A 19,862-nucleotide genomic window follows, 5' to 3' on the forward strand; every position below is an offset into this window, starting at 1 on the left:
CAGAACCTTTAAAGAACAGGTTCAATGTGTTCTGGGAACCTTTAAAGAACAGGTTAAATGTGTTCTCAGAACCTTTAAAGAACAGGTTCAATGTGTTCTCAGAACCTTTAAAGAACAGGTTAAATGAGTTCTCAGAACCTTTAAAGAACAGGTTAAATGTGTTCTCAGAACCTTTAAAGAACAGGTTCAATGTGTTCTCAGAACCTTTAAAGAACAGGTTAAATGTGTTCTCAGAACCTTTAAAGAACAGGTTAAATGTGTTCTCAGAACCTTTAAAGAACAGGTTAAATGTGTTCTCAGAACCTTTAAAGAACAGGTTCAATGTGTTCTCAGAACCTTTAAAGAACAGGTTCAATGTGTTCTCAGAACCTTTAAAGAACAGGTTCAATGTGTTCTCAGAACCTTTAAAGAACAGGTTCAATGTGTTCTCAGAACCTTTAAAGAACAGGTTCAATGTGTTCTCAGAACCTTTAAAGAACAGGTTCAATGTGTTCTCAGAACCTTTAAAGAACAGGTTAAATGTGTTCTCAGAACCTTTAAAGAACAGGTTAAATGTGTTCTCAGAACCTTTAAAGAACAGGTTAAATGTGTTCTCAGAACCTTTAAAGAACAGGTTAAATGTGTTCTCAGAACCTTTAAAGAACAGGTTAAATGTGTTCTCAGAACCTTTAAAGAACAGGTTAAATGTGTTCTCAGAACCTTTAAAGAACAGGTTCAATGTGTTCTCAGAACCTTTAAAGAACAGGTTAAATGTGTTCTCAGAACCTTTAAAGAACAGGTTCAATGTGTTCTCAGAACCTTTAAAGAACAGGTTAAATGTGTTCTCAGAACCTTTAAAGAACAGGTTCAATGTGTTCTCAGAACCTTTAAAGAACAGGCTCAATGTGTTCTCAGAACCTTTAAAGAACAGGTTCAATGTGTTCTCAGAACCTTTAAAGAACAGGTTCAATGTGTTCTCAGAACCTTTAAAGAACAGGTTAAATGTGTTCTCAGAACCTTTAAAGAACAGGTTAAATGTGTTCTCAGAACCTTTAAAGAACAGGTTCAATGTGTTCTCAGAACCTTTAAAGAACAGGTTCAATGTGTTCTCAGAACATTCTTGCAACATGTTTCATACAAACATTCTAGAATCATCACCATGACTGGACAGTTTTTGTTTTATGAGAAGATTTGCCGCAACCTAACAAATGTTCTGGGAAATTTTACAGAACCAATTTTGGTTTGCTGGGCCTCCTCCTTCCCTGTCCTACGTCAAACCCATTCGGAGAGACTGAGCTAACGATGGAACAACGGGTGTCAACTTTCCAAATCTGTTCTGCCTCCATCACACACAGAACATAAAGACATGCCTGAGGGTCGGGGCCAAACCCCTGGACTATATCAGAGGGGAGACTGGACCCAGAACCATGAGGCCATGAAGCCTCCATCAGGCCCAGTGATCGGTCTGAGTTTGGCCAGGGACAGAGGCACAATGCTGGGTTCGGTTTGTCAGGAGGAGTGGGGCCCCACTGGTGGAGGGAAGGTGGGCTGGAGGGGTGGAGAAATGGAGGGATGGAGGGGCCAGAGCAGGGGCATGTATAGTGTGTCCTCAGGCTGGGAGACGGGAGAGAAATGGAGAGACAGGGGGAGGCAGGGGGAAGGCAGGAAGAGACAGGAGGAGACAGGGGGAGGCTGGGGGAGACAGGAGGGAGGCTGGGGAAGAGAGGAGGAGACAGGGGGAGGCTGGGGGAGGAGGAGACAGGGAGGCTGGGGGGAGACAGTGGGAGGCTGGGGGAGACATGAGGAAGGCTGGGGAAGAGAGGAGGAGACAGGGGGAGAGGAGGAGACAGGGGGAGGCTGGGGGGGAGAGGAGGAGACGGGGAGGCTGGGGGTAGAGGAGGAGACAGGGGGAGGCTGGGGGAGAGAGAGGAAACGGGGAGGCTAGGGGGAGACAGGGGGAGGCTAGGGGGAGGCTAGGGGGAGACAGGGAGAGGCTGGGGAGAGAGAAGAGGAGAGAGGGGGAGGCTGGGGAGGAGAGGAGGAGACAGAGGGAGGCTGGGGGAGACAGGAGGGAGGCTGGGGAAGAGAGGAGGAGACAGGGGGAGAGGAGGAGACAGGGGGAGGCTTGGGGGGAGAGGAGGAGACGGGGAGGCTGGGGGGTAGAGGAGGAGACAGGGGGAGGCTGGGGGGGAGAGGAGGAGACAGGGGGAGGCTGGGGGGAGAGGAGGAGACAGGGAGGCTGGGGGTAGAGGAGGAGACAGGGGGAGGCTGGGGGGGAGAGGAGGAGACAGGGGGAGGCTGGGGGTGAGAGGAGGAGACAGGGGAGGCTGGGGGGAGACAGGGAGAGGCTGGGGAGAGAGAGGAGGAGAGAGAGTCTGCTGTATCGCAAAATTACCAGCAGGGACTGTTGACTTGGATGTAGAGGTTCACTCTAACCACAGCATGTGAACCAACGCTGAGCAAGCACACACACACACACACACTACTGAACGTCATTGACCAGGATGGAAAGGCATATCCGACATCCAACCCAATGAGCAATAACAACAGAAAGGAAACCCAGAACAGAGGACGGATAGAGGCTTGAGACAGAACATGAGAGAAAGACAGACTGAGAAAACAGTGAAACCACAGCAACGTGGGGGCTTATCGTTGTGGCGTTGTTGTCCCAATGACGACTCATGAATAATAACAGCCTGTGTTCCATGTGCGTCCCTAATGGCACCCTATAGTGCCTAGGGGGACTGGTACAAACGAGTGCACTATAAAGGCGATAGGGTGCTATTGGCGCAGAAATAAACAAACTATCCTCTGGTGGAGCTTTGTACTGTAACACAACCTGGAGAGATGGACTGAAGGGTACAACACACACACACACACACACACACACACTACCTGGAGAGATGGACTGAAGGGTACAACACACACACACACACACACACACACACACACACACACACACACACACACACACACATACACACACACACACACACACACACTACCTGGAGAGATGGACTGAAGGGTACAACACACACACTACCTAGCTAACACCAGGGATTATCACTGTATTAAGTTTCTCTCAGACCACTAATGAGAGGGTGGGCCCAGTGTCCACCCTGTACCCCTCCACCCACCATGGTCAGACCGGGTCAAACCAAAGTGTCTGTGATGTTCAGGGAGGGTGTGTGTGTGTTTCTTTAGCTGTACAGTTCTGAGTTCTGGTTTATAATGGGCTCTAGAGGGTTCTGGTTTCGCTGGTTTCTGGTGGGCTCTAGAAGGTTCTGGTTTCACTGGTTTCTAATGGGCTCTAGAAGGTTCTGGTTTCGCTGGTTTCTAGTGGGCTCTAGAAGGTTCTGGTTTCTAGTGGGCTCTAGAAGGTTCTGGTTTCACTGGTTTCTAATGGGCTCTAGAAGGTTCTGGTTTCACTGGTTTCTAATGGGCTCTAGAAGGTTCTGGTTTCGCTGGTTTCTAGTGGGCTCTAGAAGGTTCTGGTTTCTAGTGGGCTCTAGAAGGTTCTGGTTTCACTGGTTTCTAATGGGCTCTAGAAGGTTCTGGTTTCGCTGGTTTCTAGTGGGCTCTATAAGGTTCTGGTTTCGCTGGTTTCTAGTGGGCTCTAGAAGGTTCTGGTTTCTAGTGGGCTCTAGAAGGTTCTGGTTTCACTGGTTTCTAATGGGCTCTAGAAGGTTCTGGTTTCGCTGGTTTCTAGTGGGCTCTATAAGGTTCTGGTTTCGCTGGTTTCTAGGGGGCTCTAGAAGGTTCTGGTTTCGCTGGTTTCTAGTGGGCTCTAGAAGGTTCTGGTTTCGCTGGTTTCTAGTGGGCTCTAGAAGGTTCTGGTTTCTAGTGGGCTCTAGAAGGTTCTGGTTTCTAGTGGGCTCTAGAAGGTTCTGGTTTCGCTGGTTTCTAGTGGGCTCTAGAAGGTTCTGGTTTCTAGTGGGCTCTAGAAGGTTCTGGTTTCTAGTGGGCTCTAGAAGGTTCTGGTTCCACTGGTTTCTAGTGGGCTCTAGAAGGTTCTGGTTTCTAGTGGGCTCTAGAAGGTTCTGGTTCATAGGTTCATGTCACTACATATTTTCACATCTTGTAAATTCCTTCCCCTCTATAACAACCTGACCGGCTACGGACAGTTTAATTTCTCCTACGAACGCAGCCCACTCTATCCCTCCACCCTTCCGTCTAAACCTCCCTCCATCCCTTTATCCATCCGCCCAAAAACCACAATGGGGAAACGGAAAGGAGGTCATGGGAGTGGTGGAGGGAGTAGGAGCGGGGGAGGTGAGGGCGGTTTGGGAGCAGGAACCTGATTCGCCCATTTTACCTGAGAGGAATCGCAGATATTCTCAAATGAGGAACCAGAACAGGCTTCAAAGGACAGAGAAGAGAGGACAGAGAGGACGGAGAGGATGGAGAGGACAGAGAGGACAAATAGGAAAGAGAGGACAGAGAGGACGGAGAGGACAGAGAGGACGGAGAGGACAGAGAGGGTGGAGAGGACAGAGAGGGTGGAGAGGACAGAGAGGACAGAGAGGACAAATAGGAAAGAGAGGACAGAGAGGACGGAGAGAACAGAGAGGACGGAGAGGACAGAGAGGACAAATAGGAAAGAGAGGACAGAGAGGACAAATAGGAAAGAGAGGACAGAGAGGATGGAGAGGACAGAGAGGACAAATAGGAAAGAGAGGACGGAGAGGACAGAGAGGACGGAGAGGACGGAGAGGACGGAGAGGACGGAGAGGACAGAGAGGACAAATAGGAAAGAGAGGACAGAGAGGACGGGGAGAACAGAGAGGACGGACAGGACAGAGAGAGTGAGAGAACGAGAAACAGAAAAAGAATGATGGAGAAAATGAGAGAGAGGGGGAGGAGACAGAAATGTTTGTTCTACAATGAGGCCTCTACACCCTTAGAAACAAATTGCTATCTGGTTCCACGTAGAACCCTCTGTGGACACACACACACACACACACAAATGGTTCTACCTAGAACCAAAAAGGGTTGTCCTGTGGGGACAGAGTGTACACAGCCTTCACACATCATCAGACAGAGTGTACACAGCCTTCACACATCATCAGACAGAGTGTACACAGCCTTCACACATCATCAGACAGAGTGTACACAGCCTTCACACATCATCAGACAGAGTGTACACAGCCTTCACACATCATCAGACAGAGTGTACACAGCCTTCACACATCAACAGACAGAGTGTACACAGCCTTCACACATCATCAGACAGAGTGTACGCAGCCTTCACACATCATCAGACAGAGTGTACACAGCCTTCACACATCATCAGACAGAGTGTACGCAGCCTTCACACATCATCAGACAGAGTGTACGCAGCCTTCACACATCATCAGACAGAGTGTACACAGCCTTCACACATCATCAGACAGAGTGTACACAGCCTTCACACATCATCAGACATACAGTGGAGAGTGGAACAAGAGAAACACCTCTCTCACCTTGACGTGTTGAGAGCTCTCATTGAGGTTGTCCTCTCTCTTCCTGACCTCCTGCACCAGCTGGGCGTTCTTACTCTTCTCCACCTGCTCCTTATGTTTCAGGTGGGCCACCGTCTTAGTCTGGTCCTTCACCTGTCTGGAGAGATACAGGGGGAGAGGACAGTTATATAACATACAGACTACACTAGTCCTAACACCTGTCTGGAGAGATACAGGGGAGAGGACAGTTAGATAACATACAGACTACACTAGTCCTAACACCTGTCTGGAGAGATACAGGGGAGAGGACAGTTAGATAACATACAGACTACACTAGTCCTAACACCTGTCTGGAGAGATACAGGGGGAGAGGACAGTTATATAACATACAGACTACACTAGTCCTAACACCTGTCTGGAGAGATACAGGGGAGAGGACAGTTATATAACATACAGACTACACTTGTCCTAACACCTGTCTGGAGAGATACAGGGGAGAGGACAGTTATATAACATACAGACTACACTAGTCCTAACACCTGTCTGGAGAGATACAGGGGGAGAGGACAGTTATATAACATACAGACTACACTAGTCCTAACACCTGTCTGGAGAGATACAGGGTAGAGGACAGGTAGATAACATACAGACTACACTAGTCCTAACACCTGTCTGGAGAGATACAGGGTAGAGGACAGTTAGATAACATACAGACTACACTAGTCCTAACACCTGTCTGGAGAGATACAGGGGGAGAGGACAGTTAGATAACATACAGACTACACTAGTCCTAACACCTGTCTGGAGAGATACAGGGGAGAGGACAGTTAGATAACATACAGACTACACTAGTCCTAACACCTGTCTGGAAAGATACAGGGGAGAGGACAGTTAGATAACATACAGACTACACTAGTCCTAACACCTGTCTGGAGAGATACAGGGTAGAGGACAGTTATATAACATACAGACCACACTAGTCCTAACACCTGTCTGGAGAGATACAGGGTAGAGGACAGGTAGATAACATACATACTACACTAGTCCTAACACCTGTCTGGAGAGATACAGGGTAGAGGACAGTTAGATAACATACAGACTACACTAGTCCTAACACCTGTCTGGAGAGATACAGGGGGAGAGGACAGTTATATAACATACAGACCACACTAGTCCTAACACCTGTCTGGAGAGATACAGGGGAGAGGACAGTTATATAACATACAGACTACACTAGTCCTAACACCTGTCTGGAGAGATACAGGGGGAGAGGACAGTTAGATAACATACAGACTACACTAGTCCTAACACCTGTCTGGAGAGATACAGGGGGAGAGGACAGTTAGATAACATACAGACTACACTAGTCCTAACACCTGTCTGGAGAGATACAGGGGGAGAGGACAGTTAGATAACATACAGACTACACTAGTCCTAACACCTGTCTGGAGAGATACAGGGGGAGAGGACAGTTAGATAACATACAGACTACACTAGTCCTAACACCTGTCTGGAGAGATACAGGGGAGAGGACAGTTAGATAACATACAGACTACACTAGTCCTAACACCTGTCTGGAGAGATACAGGGTAGAGGACAGTTATATAACATACAGACCACACTAGTCCTAACACCTGTCTGGAGAGATACAGGGTAGAGGACAGGTAGATAACATACAGACTACACTAGTCCTAACACCTGTCTGGAGAGATACAGGGGAGAGGACAGTTAGATAACATACAGACTACACTAGTCCTAACACCTGTCTGGAGAGATACAGGAGAGAGAGGGGAGTGAACATAGCCTTGCTATTGAGAAAGGCCGCCGTAGACAGACATGGCTCTCAAGAGAAGACAGGCTATGTGCTCACTGCCCACAAAATGAGGTGGAAACTGAGCTGCACTTCCTAACCTCCTGCCCAATGTATGACCATATTAGAGACACATATCTCCCTCAGATTACACAGATCCACAAAGAATTACAAAACAAACCCAATTTTGATAAACTCCCATATCTACTGGGTGAAATTCCACAGTGTGACATCACAGCAGCAAGATTTGTGACCTGTTGCCACAAGAAAAGGGCAACCAGTGAAGAACAAACACCACTGTAAATACAACCCATATTTATCTTTATTTATTTTATCTTGTGTCCTTTAACCATTCGTACATCATTACAACACTGTGTATATATAATATGACATTTGTTATGTCTTTATTATTTTGGAACTTCTGTATGTGTAATATTTACTGTTCATTTTTATTGTTTATTTCACTTTATATATTATCTACTTCACTTGCTTTGGTAATGTTAACATATGTTTCCCATGCCAATAAAGCCCCTTGAATTGAATGTAATTGAGAGGAGAGGTCTGGTGCTCCTCCAAAGCCCATTACAGAGGAACAAGGTGATATGAAGTGGAACAGTGGAACAGGGCTGAGTGGAACAGGGCTGAGTGGAACAGGGCTGAGAGGAACAGGGCTGAGTGGAACAGAGCTGAGTAGAACAGGGCTGAGTGGAACAGGGCTGAGTGGAACAGGGCTGAGTAGAACAGGGCTGAGTGGAACAGGGCTGAGTGGAACAGGGCTGAGTGGAACAGGGCTGAGTGGAACAGGGCTGAGTGGAACAGGGCTGATGGGAACAGGGCTGAGTGGAACAGGGCTGAGTGGAACAGGGCTGAGTGGAACAGAGCTGAGTGGAACAGGGCTGAGTGGAACAGGGCTGTGTGGAACAGGGCTGAGTGGAACAGAGCTGAGTGGAACAGGGCTGAGTGGAACAGGGCTGAGTGGAACAGGGCTGAGTGGAACAGGGCTGAGTGGAACAGGGCTGAGAGGAACAGGGCTGAGTGGAACAGGGCTAAGTGGAACAGAGCTGAGTGGAACAGGGCTGAGTGGAACAGGGCTGTGTGGAACAGAGCTGAGTGGAACAGGGCTGAGTGGAACAGGGCTGAGTGGAACAGGGCTGAGTGGAACAGAGCTGAGTGGAACAGGGCTGAGTGGAACAGGGCTGAGTGGAACAGGGCTGAGTGGAACAGGGCTGAGTGGAACAGGGCTGATGGGAACAGGGCTGAGTGGAACAGGGCTGAGTGGAACAGGGCTGAGTGGAACAGAGCTGAGTGGAACAGGGCTGAGTGGAACAGGGCTGAGTGGAACAGGGCTGAGAGGAACAGGGCTGAGTGGAACAGAGCTGAGTAGAACAGGGCTGAGTGGAACAGGGCTGAGTGGAACAGGGCTGAGTAGAACAGGGCTGAGTGGAACAGGGCTGAGTGGAACAGGGCTGAGTGGAACAGGGCTGAGTGGAACAGGGCTGAGTGGAACAGGGCTGATGGGAACAGGGCTGAGTGGAACAGGGCTGAGTGGAACAGGGCTGAGTGGAACAGAGCTGAGTGGAACAGGGCTGAGTGGAACAGGGCTGTGTGGAACAGGGCTGAGTGGAACAGAGCTGAGTGGAACAGGGCTGAGTGGAACAGGGCTGAGTGGAACAGGGCTGAGTGGAACAGGGCTGAGAGGAACAGGGCTGAGTGGAACAGGGCTAAGTGGAACAGAGCTGAGTGGAACAGGGCTGAGTGGAACAGGGCTGTGTGGAACAGAGCTGAGTGGAACAGGGCTGAGTGGAACAGGGCTGAGTGGAACAGGGCTGAGTGGAACAGAGCTGAGTGGAACAGGGCTGAGTGGAACAGGGCTGAGTGGAACAGGGCTGAGTGGAACAGGGCTGAGTGGAACAGGGCTGAGAGGAACAGGGCTGAGTGGAACAGGGCTGAGTGGAACAGGGCTGAGTGGAACAGAGCTGAGTGGAACAGGGCTGAGTGGAACAGGGCTGAGTGGAACAGGGCTGAGAGGAACAGGGCTGAGTGGAAAAGGGCTGAGTGGAACAGGGCTGAGTGGAACAGAGCTGAGTGGAACAGGGCTGAGTGGAACAGGGCTGAGAGGAACAGGGCTGAGTGGAACAGGGCTGAGTGGAACAGGGCTGATGGGAACAGGGCTGAGTGGAACAGGGCTGAGTGGAACAGGGCTGATGGGAACAGGGCTGAGTGGAACAGGGCTGAGTGGAACAGGGCTGAGTGGAACAGGGCTGAGTGGAACAGGGCTGAGTGGAACAGGGCTGAGTGGAACAGAGCTGAGTGGAACAGGGCTGAGTGGAACAGGGCTGAGTGGAACAGGGCTGAGTGGAACAGGGCTTAGTGGAACAGGGCTGAGAGGAACAGGGCTGAGTGGAACAGGGCTGAGTGGAACAGGGCTGAGTGGAACAGAGCTGAGTGGAACAGGGCTGAGTGGAACAGGGCTGAGAGGAACAGGGCTGAGTGGAACAGGGCTGAGTGGAACAGGGCTGAGAGGAACAGGGCTGATGGGAACAGGGCTGAGTGGAACAGGGCTGAGTGGAACAGGGCTGATGGGAACAGGGCTGAGTGGAACAGGGCTGAGTGGAACAGGGCTGAGTGGAACAGGGCTGAGTGGAACAGGGCTGAGTGGGGCCAACACATACCTGTTATAGCACCTGATCACTCAAGACTACAGGAGGGTGTGTGCTTAGGACAAGTACACACACACACACACACACACACACACACACACACACACACACACACACACACACACACACACACACACACATACACACATACACACATACACACACACACACACACACACAGGCCCAGCAGGCAAAATGTCCAGACACAGACAAAACCCAGAGTATCAGCTCTAACTGGGGACATAGAACATGCTGCAGTGTAGAGAGAAGAGCCCAGTCCAGTCCAGTCCAGTCCAGTCTAGTCTAGTCTAGCTCAGCCCAGCCCAGCCCAGTCCAGTCCAGCCCAGTCTAGCTCAGCCCAGTCCAGTCTAGTCCAGTCCAGACATTTGCCCAGCCCAGGCCAGTCCAGTCCAGTCTAGTCCAGTTCAGCCAAGTCCAATCCAGACATTCCCCCAGTCCAGTCTAGTCCAGTCCAGACATTTGCCCAGCCCAGGCCAGTCCAGTCCAGTCTAGTCCAGCTCAGCCAAGTCCAATCCAGACATTCCCCCAGTCCAGTGTAAGTCCAGTCCAGACATTGCCCGAGCCCAGTCCAGTCTGTACCCCTAGTTGTTGTTAGAGGAGCTGGGTATGTGTGTGTGGGTGTGTGTGTGTGTGTATGAGAGTGTGTGGGGGTATGAGTGTGAGTGTGTGTGTGTATGTGTGTGTGGGTATGAGTGTGTGTGTGTACCTGCGTGCAGAATGGTGTCAGCAACTCACAGAGGGAACACAGAGACTAGACCAATGTAGATGGGCAGAGATGATACAATGCTGTGTCTGGGTCTCACAGGGAGAACAGAACTGGGTCTCACAGAGAGAACAGAACTGGGTCACACAGGGAGAACAGAACTGGGTCTCACAGGGAGAACAGAACTGGGTCACACAGGGAGAACAGAACTGGGTCTCACAGGGAGAACAGAACTGGGTCTCACAGGGAGAACAGAACTGGGTCTCACAGGGAGAACAGAACTGGGTCTCACAGGGAGAACAGAACTGGGTCACACATTGAGAACAGAACTGGGTCTCACAGGGAGAACAGAACTGGGTCTCACAGGGAGAACAGAACTGGGTCTCACAGGGAGAACAGAACTGGGTCTCACAGGGAGAACAGAACTGGGTCACACAGGGAGAACAGAACTGGGTCTCACAGGGAGAACAGAACTGGGTCTCACAGGGAGAACAGAACTGGGTCTCACAGGGAGAACAGAACTGGGTCACACAGGGAGAACAGAACTGGGTCTCACAGGGAGAACAGAACTGGGTCTCACAGGGAGAACAGAACTGGGTCACACAGGGAGAACAGAACTGGGTCACACATTGAGAACAGAACTGGGTCTCACAGGGAGAACAGAACTGGGTCTCACAGGGAGAACAGAAATGGGTCTCACAGGGAGAACAGAACTGGGTCTCACAGGGAGAACAGAACTGGGTCTCACAGGGAGAACAGAACTGGGTCTCACAGGGAGAACAGAACTGGGTCACACAGGAAGAACAGAACTGGGTCACACAGGGAGAACAGAACTGGGTCTCACAGGGAGAACAGAACTGGGTCTCACAGGGAGAACAGAACTGGGTCTCACAGGGAGAACAGAACTGGGTCACACAGGGAGAACAGAACTGGGTCACACATTGAGAACAGAACTGGGTCTCACAGGGAGAACAGAACTGGGTCTCACAGGGAGAAAAGAACTGGGTCTCACAGGGAGAACAGAACTGGGTCTCACAGGGAGAACTGGGTCTCACAGGAAGAACAGAACTGGGTCTCACAGGGAGAACAGAACTGGGTCTCACAGGGAGAACAGAACTGTCTGTTTAATGATCCAGTCATTTGAATGATGTAAAGCATATATTTCTCTAAGTGGACGATCAATAACTTACAGTAGAGTTGGAATGGCAAACACATTGCATGTCTGTATGTTCATGAGTGTGTGTGTACAGTATGTCCGTGCATATATAAGTGTGTGCGTGCGTACGTGCGTGCGTGCGTGTGTGTGTGTGTGCGTGTGTGTGTGCGCGTGTGTGTGTGTGTGTGTGTGTGTGTGTGTGTGTGTGTGTATAACAGGTCATAAATATCCAGGAATGTTCAAACTTGGTGTTTCCAACCCGGTCAGCCATCTGCTTGGCTACAGAGCAGTTTCCCAATGAACAACTGGCCCCCCTTAGTCTCTACAGACAGTCTCCTGGACTGAGTCCCTAATGACACCCTGTCCTCTATATAGTGCACTTGTCATGACCAGAACCCTATGGTATGAAGGGTGTAGAGTGAACAGAACCCTATGGTATGAAGGGTGAACACAACCCTATGGTATGAAGGGAGTAGAGTGAACAGAACCCTATGGTATGAAGGGTGAACAGAACCCTATGGTATGAAGGGAGTAGAGTGAACAGAACCCTATAGTATGAAGGGTGAACAGAACCATATGGTATGAAGGGTGAACAGAACCCTATGGTATGAAGGGAGTAGAGTGAACAGAACCCTATGGTATGAAGGGAGTAGGGTGAACAGAACCCTATGGTATGAAGGATGAACAGAACCCTATGGTATGAAGGGAGTAGAGTGAACAGAACCCTATAGTATGAAGGGTGAACAGAACCATATGGTATGAAGGGTGAACAGAACCCTATGGTATGAAGGGAGTAGAGTGAACAGAACCCTATGGTATGAAGGGTGAACAGAACCCTATGGTATGAAGGGTGAACAGAACCCTATGGTATGAAGGGTGAACAGAACCCTATGGTATGAAGGGTGAACAGAACCCTATGGTATGAAGGGTGAACAGAACCCTATGGTATGAAGGGTGAACAGAACCCTATGGTATGTAGGGAGTAGGGTGAATATAACCCTATGGTATGAAGGGTGAACAGAACCCTATGGTATGAAGGGAGTAGGGTGAACAGAACCCTATGGTATGAAGGATGAACAGAACCCTATGGTATGAAGGGAGTAGACTGAACAGAACCCTATGGTATGAAGGGTGAACAGAACCCTATGGTATGAAGGGTGAACAGAACCCTATGATATGAAGGGAGTAGGGTGAACAGAACCCTATGGTATGAAGGATGAACAGAACCCTATGGTATGAAGGGAGTAGAGTGAACAGAACCCTATGGTATGAAGGGTGAACAGAACCCTATGGTATGAAGGGTGAACAGAACCCTATGGTATGAAGGGTGAACAGAACCCTATGGTATGAAGGGTGAACAGATCCCTATGGTATGAAGGGTGAACAGAACCCTATGGTATGAAGGGTGAACAGAACCCTATGGTATGAAGGGAGTAGAGTGAACAGAACCCTATGGTATGAAGGGTGAACAGAACCCTATGGTATGAAGCGTGAAAAGAACCCTATGGTATGAAGGGAGTAGGGTGCACAACCAACACAACCAACACAACCAGCACAACACAACCAACACAACCAACACAACACAACCAACACTACACAACCAACACAACACAACCAACACAACCAACAACACAACCAACACAACCAACACAACACAACACAACCAACAACACAACAAACACAACACAACACAACACAGCCAACACAACACAACCAACACAACCAGCACAACGAACACAACACAACTAACACAACACAAAGCAACCAACACAACACAACCAAAACTACACAACACAACACAACCATCACAACCAACACAACCATCACAACCAACATAACACAACCAACACAACACAACCAACACAACAACACAACCAACACTACAACACAACCAACCAACACAACCAACACAACCAACACTACAACACAACCAACACAACACAACCAACACAACCAACACTACAACACAACCAACACAACCAACACAACACAACCGACCAACACAACCAACACAACACAACCAGCACAACGAACACAACACAACCAACACTACACAACCAACACAACCAACACAACACAACCAACACTACACAACCAACACAACACAACCAACACAACCAACACAACACAACACAACCAACACAACACAACCAACACAACACAACCAACACAACACAACCAACACAACCAACCCAACACAACCAACACAACACAACCAACACAACACAACACAACCAACACAACCAACACAACCAACACAACACAACCAACACAACCAACACAACACAACACAACACAACCAACACAACCAACACAACACAACCAACACAACCAACACAACCAACACAACACAACCAACACAACCAACACAACACAACCAACACAACCAACACAACCAACACAACCAACACAACCAACACAACACAACCAACACAACACAACCAACACAACACAACCAACACAACACAACCAACACAACCAACACAACCAACACAACACAACCAATACAACACAACCAACACAACCAACACAACCAACACAACCAACACAACACAACCAACACAACCAACACAACACAACACAACCAACACAACCAACACAACACAACACAACCAACACAACCAACACAACACAACCAACACAACACAACCAACACAACACAACCAACACAACCAACACAACCAACACAACAACACAACACAACCAACACAACACAACACAACACAACCAACACAACACAACACAACACAACCAACACAACCAACACAACCAACACAACACAACCAAACCAACACAACCAACACAACCAACACAACCAACACAACCAACACAACACAACACAACAACACAACACAACCAACACAACACAACACAACACAACCAACACAACACAACACAACACAACCAACACAACCAACACAACCAACACAACCAACACAACACAACCAACACAACCAACACAACACAACACAACCAACACAACACAACACAACACAACACAACCAAAACAACACAACCAACACAACCAACACAACCAACACAACCAACACAACCAACACAACACAACACAACACAACCAACACAACACAACCAACACACCCAACACAACCAACACAACACAACACAACACAACACAACCAACACAACACAACCAAAACAACACAACCAACACAACCAACACAACCAACACAACCAACACAACCAACACAACACAACACAACCAACACAACACAACACAACCAACACAACACAACCAACACAACCAACACAACCAACACAACACAACCAACACAACACAACCAACACAACACAACCAACACAACCAACACAACACAACCAACACAACCAACACAACACAACCAACACAACACAACACAACCAACACAACCAACACAACCAACACAACCAACACAACACAACCAACACAACCAACACAACCAACACAACCAACACAACACAACACAACACAACACAACCAACACAACACAACCAACACACCCAACACAACCAACACAACCAACACAACACAACACAACACAACACAACCAACACAACACAACACAACCAACACAACACAACCAACACACCCAACACAACCAACACAACCAACACAACACAACACAACACAACACAACCAACACAACACAACCAAAACAACACAACCAACACAACCAACACAACCAACACAACCAACACAACCAACACAACACAACACAACACAACACAACCAACACAACACAACACAACCAACACAACACAACCAACACAACCAACACAACCAACACAACCAACACAACACAACCAACACAACACAACCAACACAACACAACCAACACAACCAACACAACCAACACAACCAACACAACCAACACAACACAACCAACACACCCAACACAACCAACAACACAACCAACACAACACAACCAACACAACCAACACAACACAACCAACACAACACAGCCAACACAACCAACACAACCAACACAACCAACACAACACAACCAACACAACCAACAACACAACCAACACAACACAACCAACACAACCAACACAACACAACCAACACAACACAGCCAACACAACCAACACAACACAGCCAACACAACACAACCAACACAACCAACACAACCAACACAACACAGCCAACACAACCAACACAACACAACCAACACAACCAACACAACCAACACAACACAACCAACACACCCAACACAACCAACAACACAACCAACACAACACAACCAACACAACCAACACAACACAACCAACAACACAACCAACACAACCAACACAACACAACCAACACAGCCAACACAACACAACCAACACAACCAACACAACACAACACAACCAACACAACACAGCCAACACAACCAACACAACACAACCAACACAACCAACACAACCAACACAACACAACCAACACAACACAACCAACACACCCAACACAACCAACAACACAACCAACACAACACAACCAACACAACCAACACAACACAACCAACAACACAACCAACAACACAACCAACACAACCAACACAACCAACACAACACAACCAAAACAACACAACCGACACAACACAACAAACACAGCCAACACAACACAACCAACACAACCAACAACACAACCAACAAAACCAACAACACAACCAACAACACAACCAACACAACCAACACAACCAAAACAACCAACACAACACAACCAACACAACCAACACAACACAACCAACACAACCAACACAACACAACCAACACACCCAACACAACCAACAACACAACCAACACAACACAACCAACACAACCAACACAACACAACCAACAACACAACCAACAACACAACCAACACAACCAACACAACCAACACAACACAACCAACACAACCAACACAACACAACCAACACACCCAACACAACAAACAACACAACCAACACAACACAACCAACAAAACCAACACAACACAACCAACACACCCAACACAACCAACAACACAACCAACAGAACCAACACAACACAACCAACACAACCAACACAACACAACCAACAACACAACCAACACAACCAACACAACACAACCAACAACACAACCAACACAACCAACACAACACAACCAACAACACAACCAACACAACCAACAACACAACCAACACAACCAACACAACACAACCAACACAACCAACACAACACAACCAACACAACACAACACAACACAACACAACCAACACAACACAACCAACACAACACAACCAACACAACACAGCCAACACAACACAACACAACCAACACAACACAACCAACACAACACAACCAACACAACACAACACAACACAACACAACACAACCAACACACCCAACACAACCAACACACCCAACACAACCAACACAACACAACCAACACAACCAACACAACACAACCAACACAACCAACACAACACAACCAACACAACACAACCAACACAACACAACCAACACAACCAACACAACACAACCAACACAACCAACACAACCAACACAACACAACCAACACAACACAACCAACACAACACAACCAACACAACACAACCAACACAACCAACACAACACAACACAACCAACACAACCAACACAACACAACACAACCAACACAACCAACACAACCAACACAACACAACCAACACAACCAACACAACCAACACAACACAACCAACACAACACAACCAACACAACACAACACAACACATCACAACACAACACAACCAACACAACCAACACAACCAACACAACCAACACAACACAACCAACACAACACAACACATCACAACACAACACAACCAACACAACCAACACAACCAACACAACCAACACAACACAACCAACACAACCAACACAACACAACACAACACAACACATCACAACACAACACAACCAACACAACCAACAGAACCAACACAACCAACACAACACAACCAACACAACCAACACAACACAACCAACACAACCAACACAACACAACACATCACAACACAACACAACCAACACAACACAACCAACACAACACAACCAACACAACCAACACAACACACCAACACAACACAACCAACACAACACAACCAACACAACCAACACAACACAACCAACACAACACAACCAACACAACACAACACAACCAACACAACACATCACAACACAACACAACCAACACAACCAACACAACCAACACAACCAACACAACACAACCAACACAACCAACACAACACAACACATCACAACACAACACAACCAACACAACCAACACAACCAACACAACCAACACAACACAACCAACACAACCAACACAACACAACACAACACAACACATCACAACACAACACAACCAACACAACCAACAGAACCAACACAACCAACACAACACAACCAACACAACCAACACAACACAACCAACACAACCAACACAACACAACACATCACAACACAACACAACCAACACAACACAACCAACACAACACAACCAACACAACACAACCAACACAACACAACCAACACAACACAACCAACACAACCAACACAACACAACACAACCAACACAACCAACACAACACAACACAACCAACACAACCAACACAACCAACACAACCAACACAACACAACCAACACAACCAACACAACCAACACAACACAACCAACACAACACAACCAACACAACACAACCAACACAACACAACCAACACAACCAACACAACACAACACAACCAACACAACCAACACAACACAACACAACCAACACAACCAACACAACCAACACAACCAACACAACACAACCAACACAACCAACACAACCAACACAACACAACCAACACAACACAACCAACACAACACAACACAACACATCACAACACAACACAACCAACACAACCAACACAACCAACACAACCAACACAACACAACCAACACAACCAACACAACACAACACATCACAACACAACACAACCAACACAACCAACACAACCAACACAACACAACCAACACAACCAACACAACACAACACAACACAACACATCACAACACAACACAACCAACACAACCAACAGAACCAACACAACCAACACAACACAACCAACACAACCAACACAACACAACCAACACAACCAACACAACACAACACATCACAACCAACACAACACAACCAACACAACACAACCAACACAACACAACCAACACAACCAACACAACACAACACAACCAACACAACCAACACAACACAACACAACCAACACAACCAACACAACCAACACAACACAACCAACACAACCAACACAACCAACACAACACAACCAACACAACACAACCAACACAACACAACACAACACATCACAACACAACACAACCAACACAACCAACACAACCAACACAACCAACACAACACAACCAACACAACCAACACAACACAACACATCACAACACAACACAACCAACACAACCAACACAACCAACACAACCAACACAACACAACCAACACAACCAACACAACCAACACAACACAACACATCACAACACAACACAACCAACACAACCAACACAACCAACACAACCAACACAACACAACCAACACAACCAACACAACACAACACAACACAACACATCACAACACAACACAACCAACACAACCAACAGAACCAACACAACCAACACAACACAACCAACACAACCAACACAACACAACCAACACAACCAACACAACACAACACATCACAACACAACACAACCAACACAACACAACCAACACAACACAACCAACACAACACAACCAACACAACCAACACAACACACCAACACAACACAACCAACACAACACAACCAACACAACCAACACAACACAACCAACACAACACAACCAACACAACACAACACAACCAACACAACACATCACAACACAACACAACCAACACAACCAACACAACCAACACAACCAACACAACACAACCAACACAACCAACACAACACAACACATCACAACACAACACAACCAACACAACCAACACAACCAACACAACCAACACAACACAACCAACACAACCAACACAACACAACACAACACAACACATCACAACACAACACA

General features: G+C 47.6%; 1 protein-coding gene across 6 annotated transcripts in view; it reads right to left on the minus strand.

Annotated features, from left to right (window-relative positions):
* LOC110513868 (ELKS/Rab6-interacting/CAST family member 1) overlaps nucleotides 1-19,862 on the minus strand; it is a 541,524-nt gene that overhangs the window by 309,549 nt on the left and 212,113 nt on the right. For all 6 annotated transcript variants that reach the window (XR_016490094.1, XR_016490093.1, XM_090213395.1 and 3 more), the window contains one exon: nucleotides 5,442-5,577. Coding sequence is in view for 4 of the 6 variants with exons in the window: in XM_090213395.1 (XP_090069521.1) it covers nucleotides 5,442-5,577 (136 nt within the window). In the remaining 2 variants the exon portion in view is untranslated. The remainder of the gene's footprint in view (nucleotides 1-5,441; nucleotides 5,578-19,862) is intronic.

The sequence above is a fragment of the Oncorhynchus mykiss genome, chromosome 21, assembly GCF_057628025.1.
Source record: "Oncorhynchus mykiss isolate SJ-2025 chromosome 21, ASM5762802v1, whole genome shotgun sequence".
Classification (NCBI taxonomy): Eukaryota; Metazoa; Chordata; class Actinopteri; order Salmoniformes; family Salmonidae; genus Oncorhynchus; species Oncorhynchus mykiss.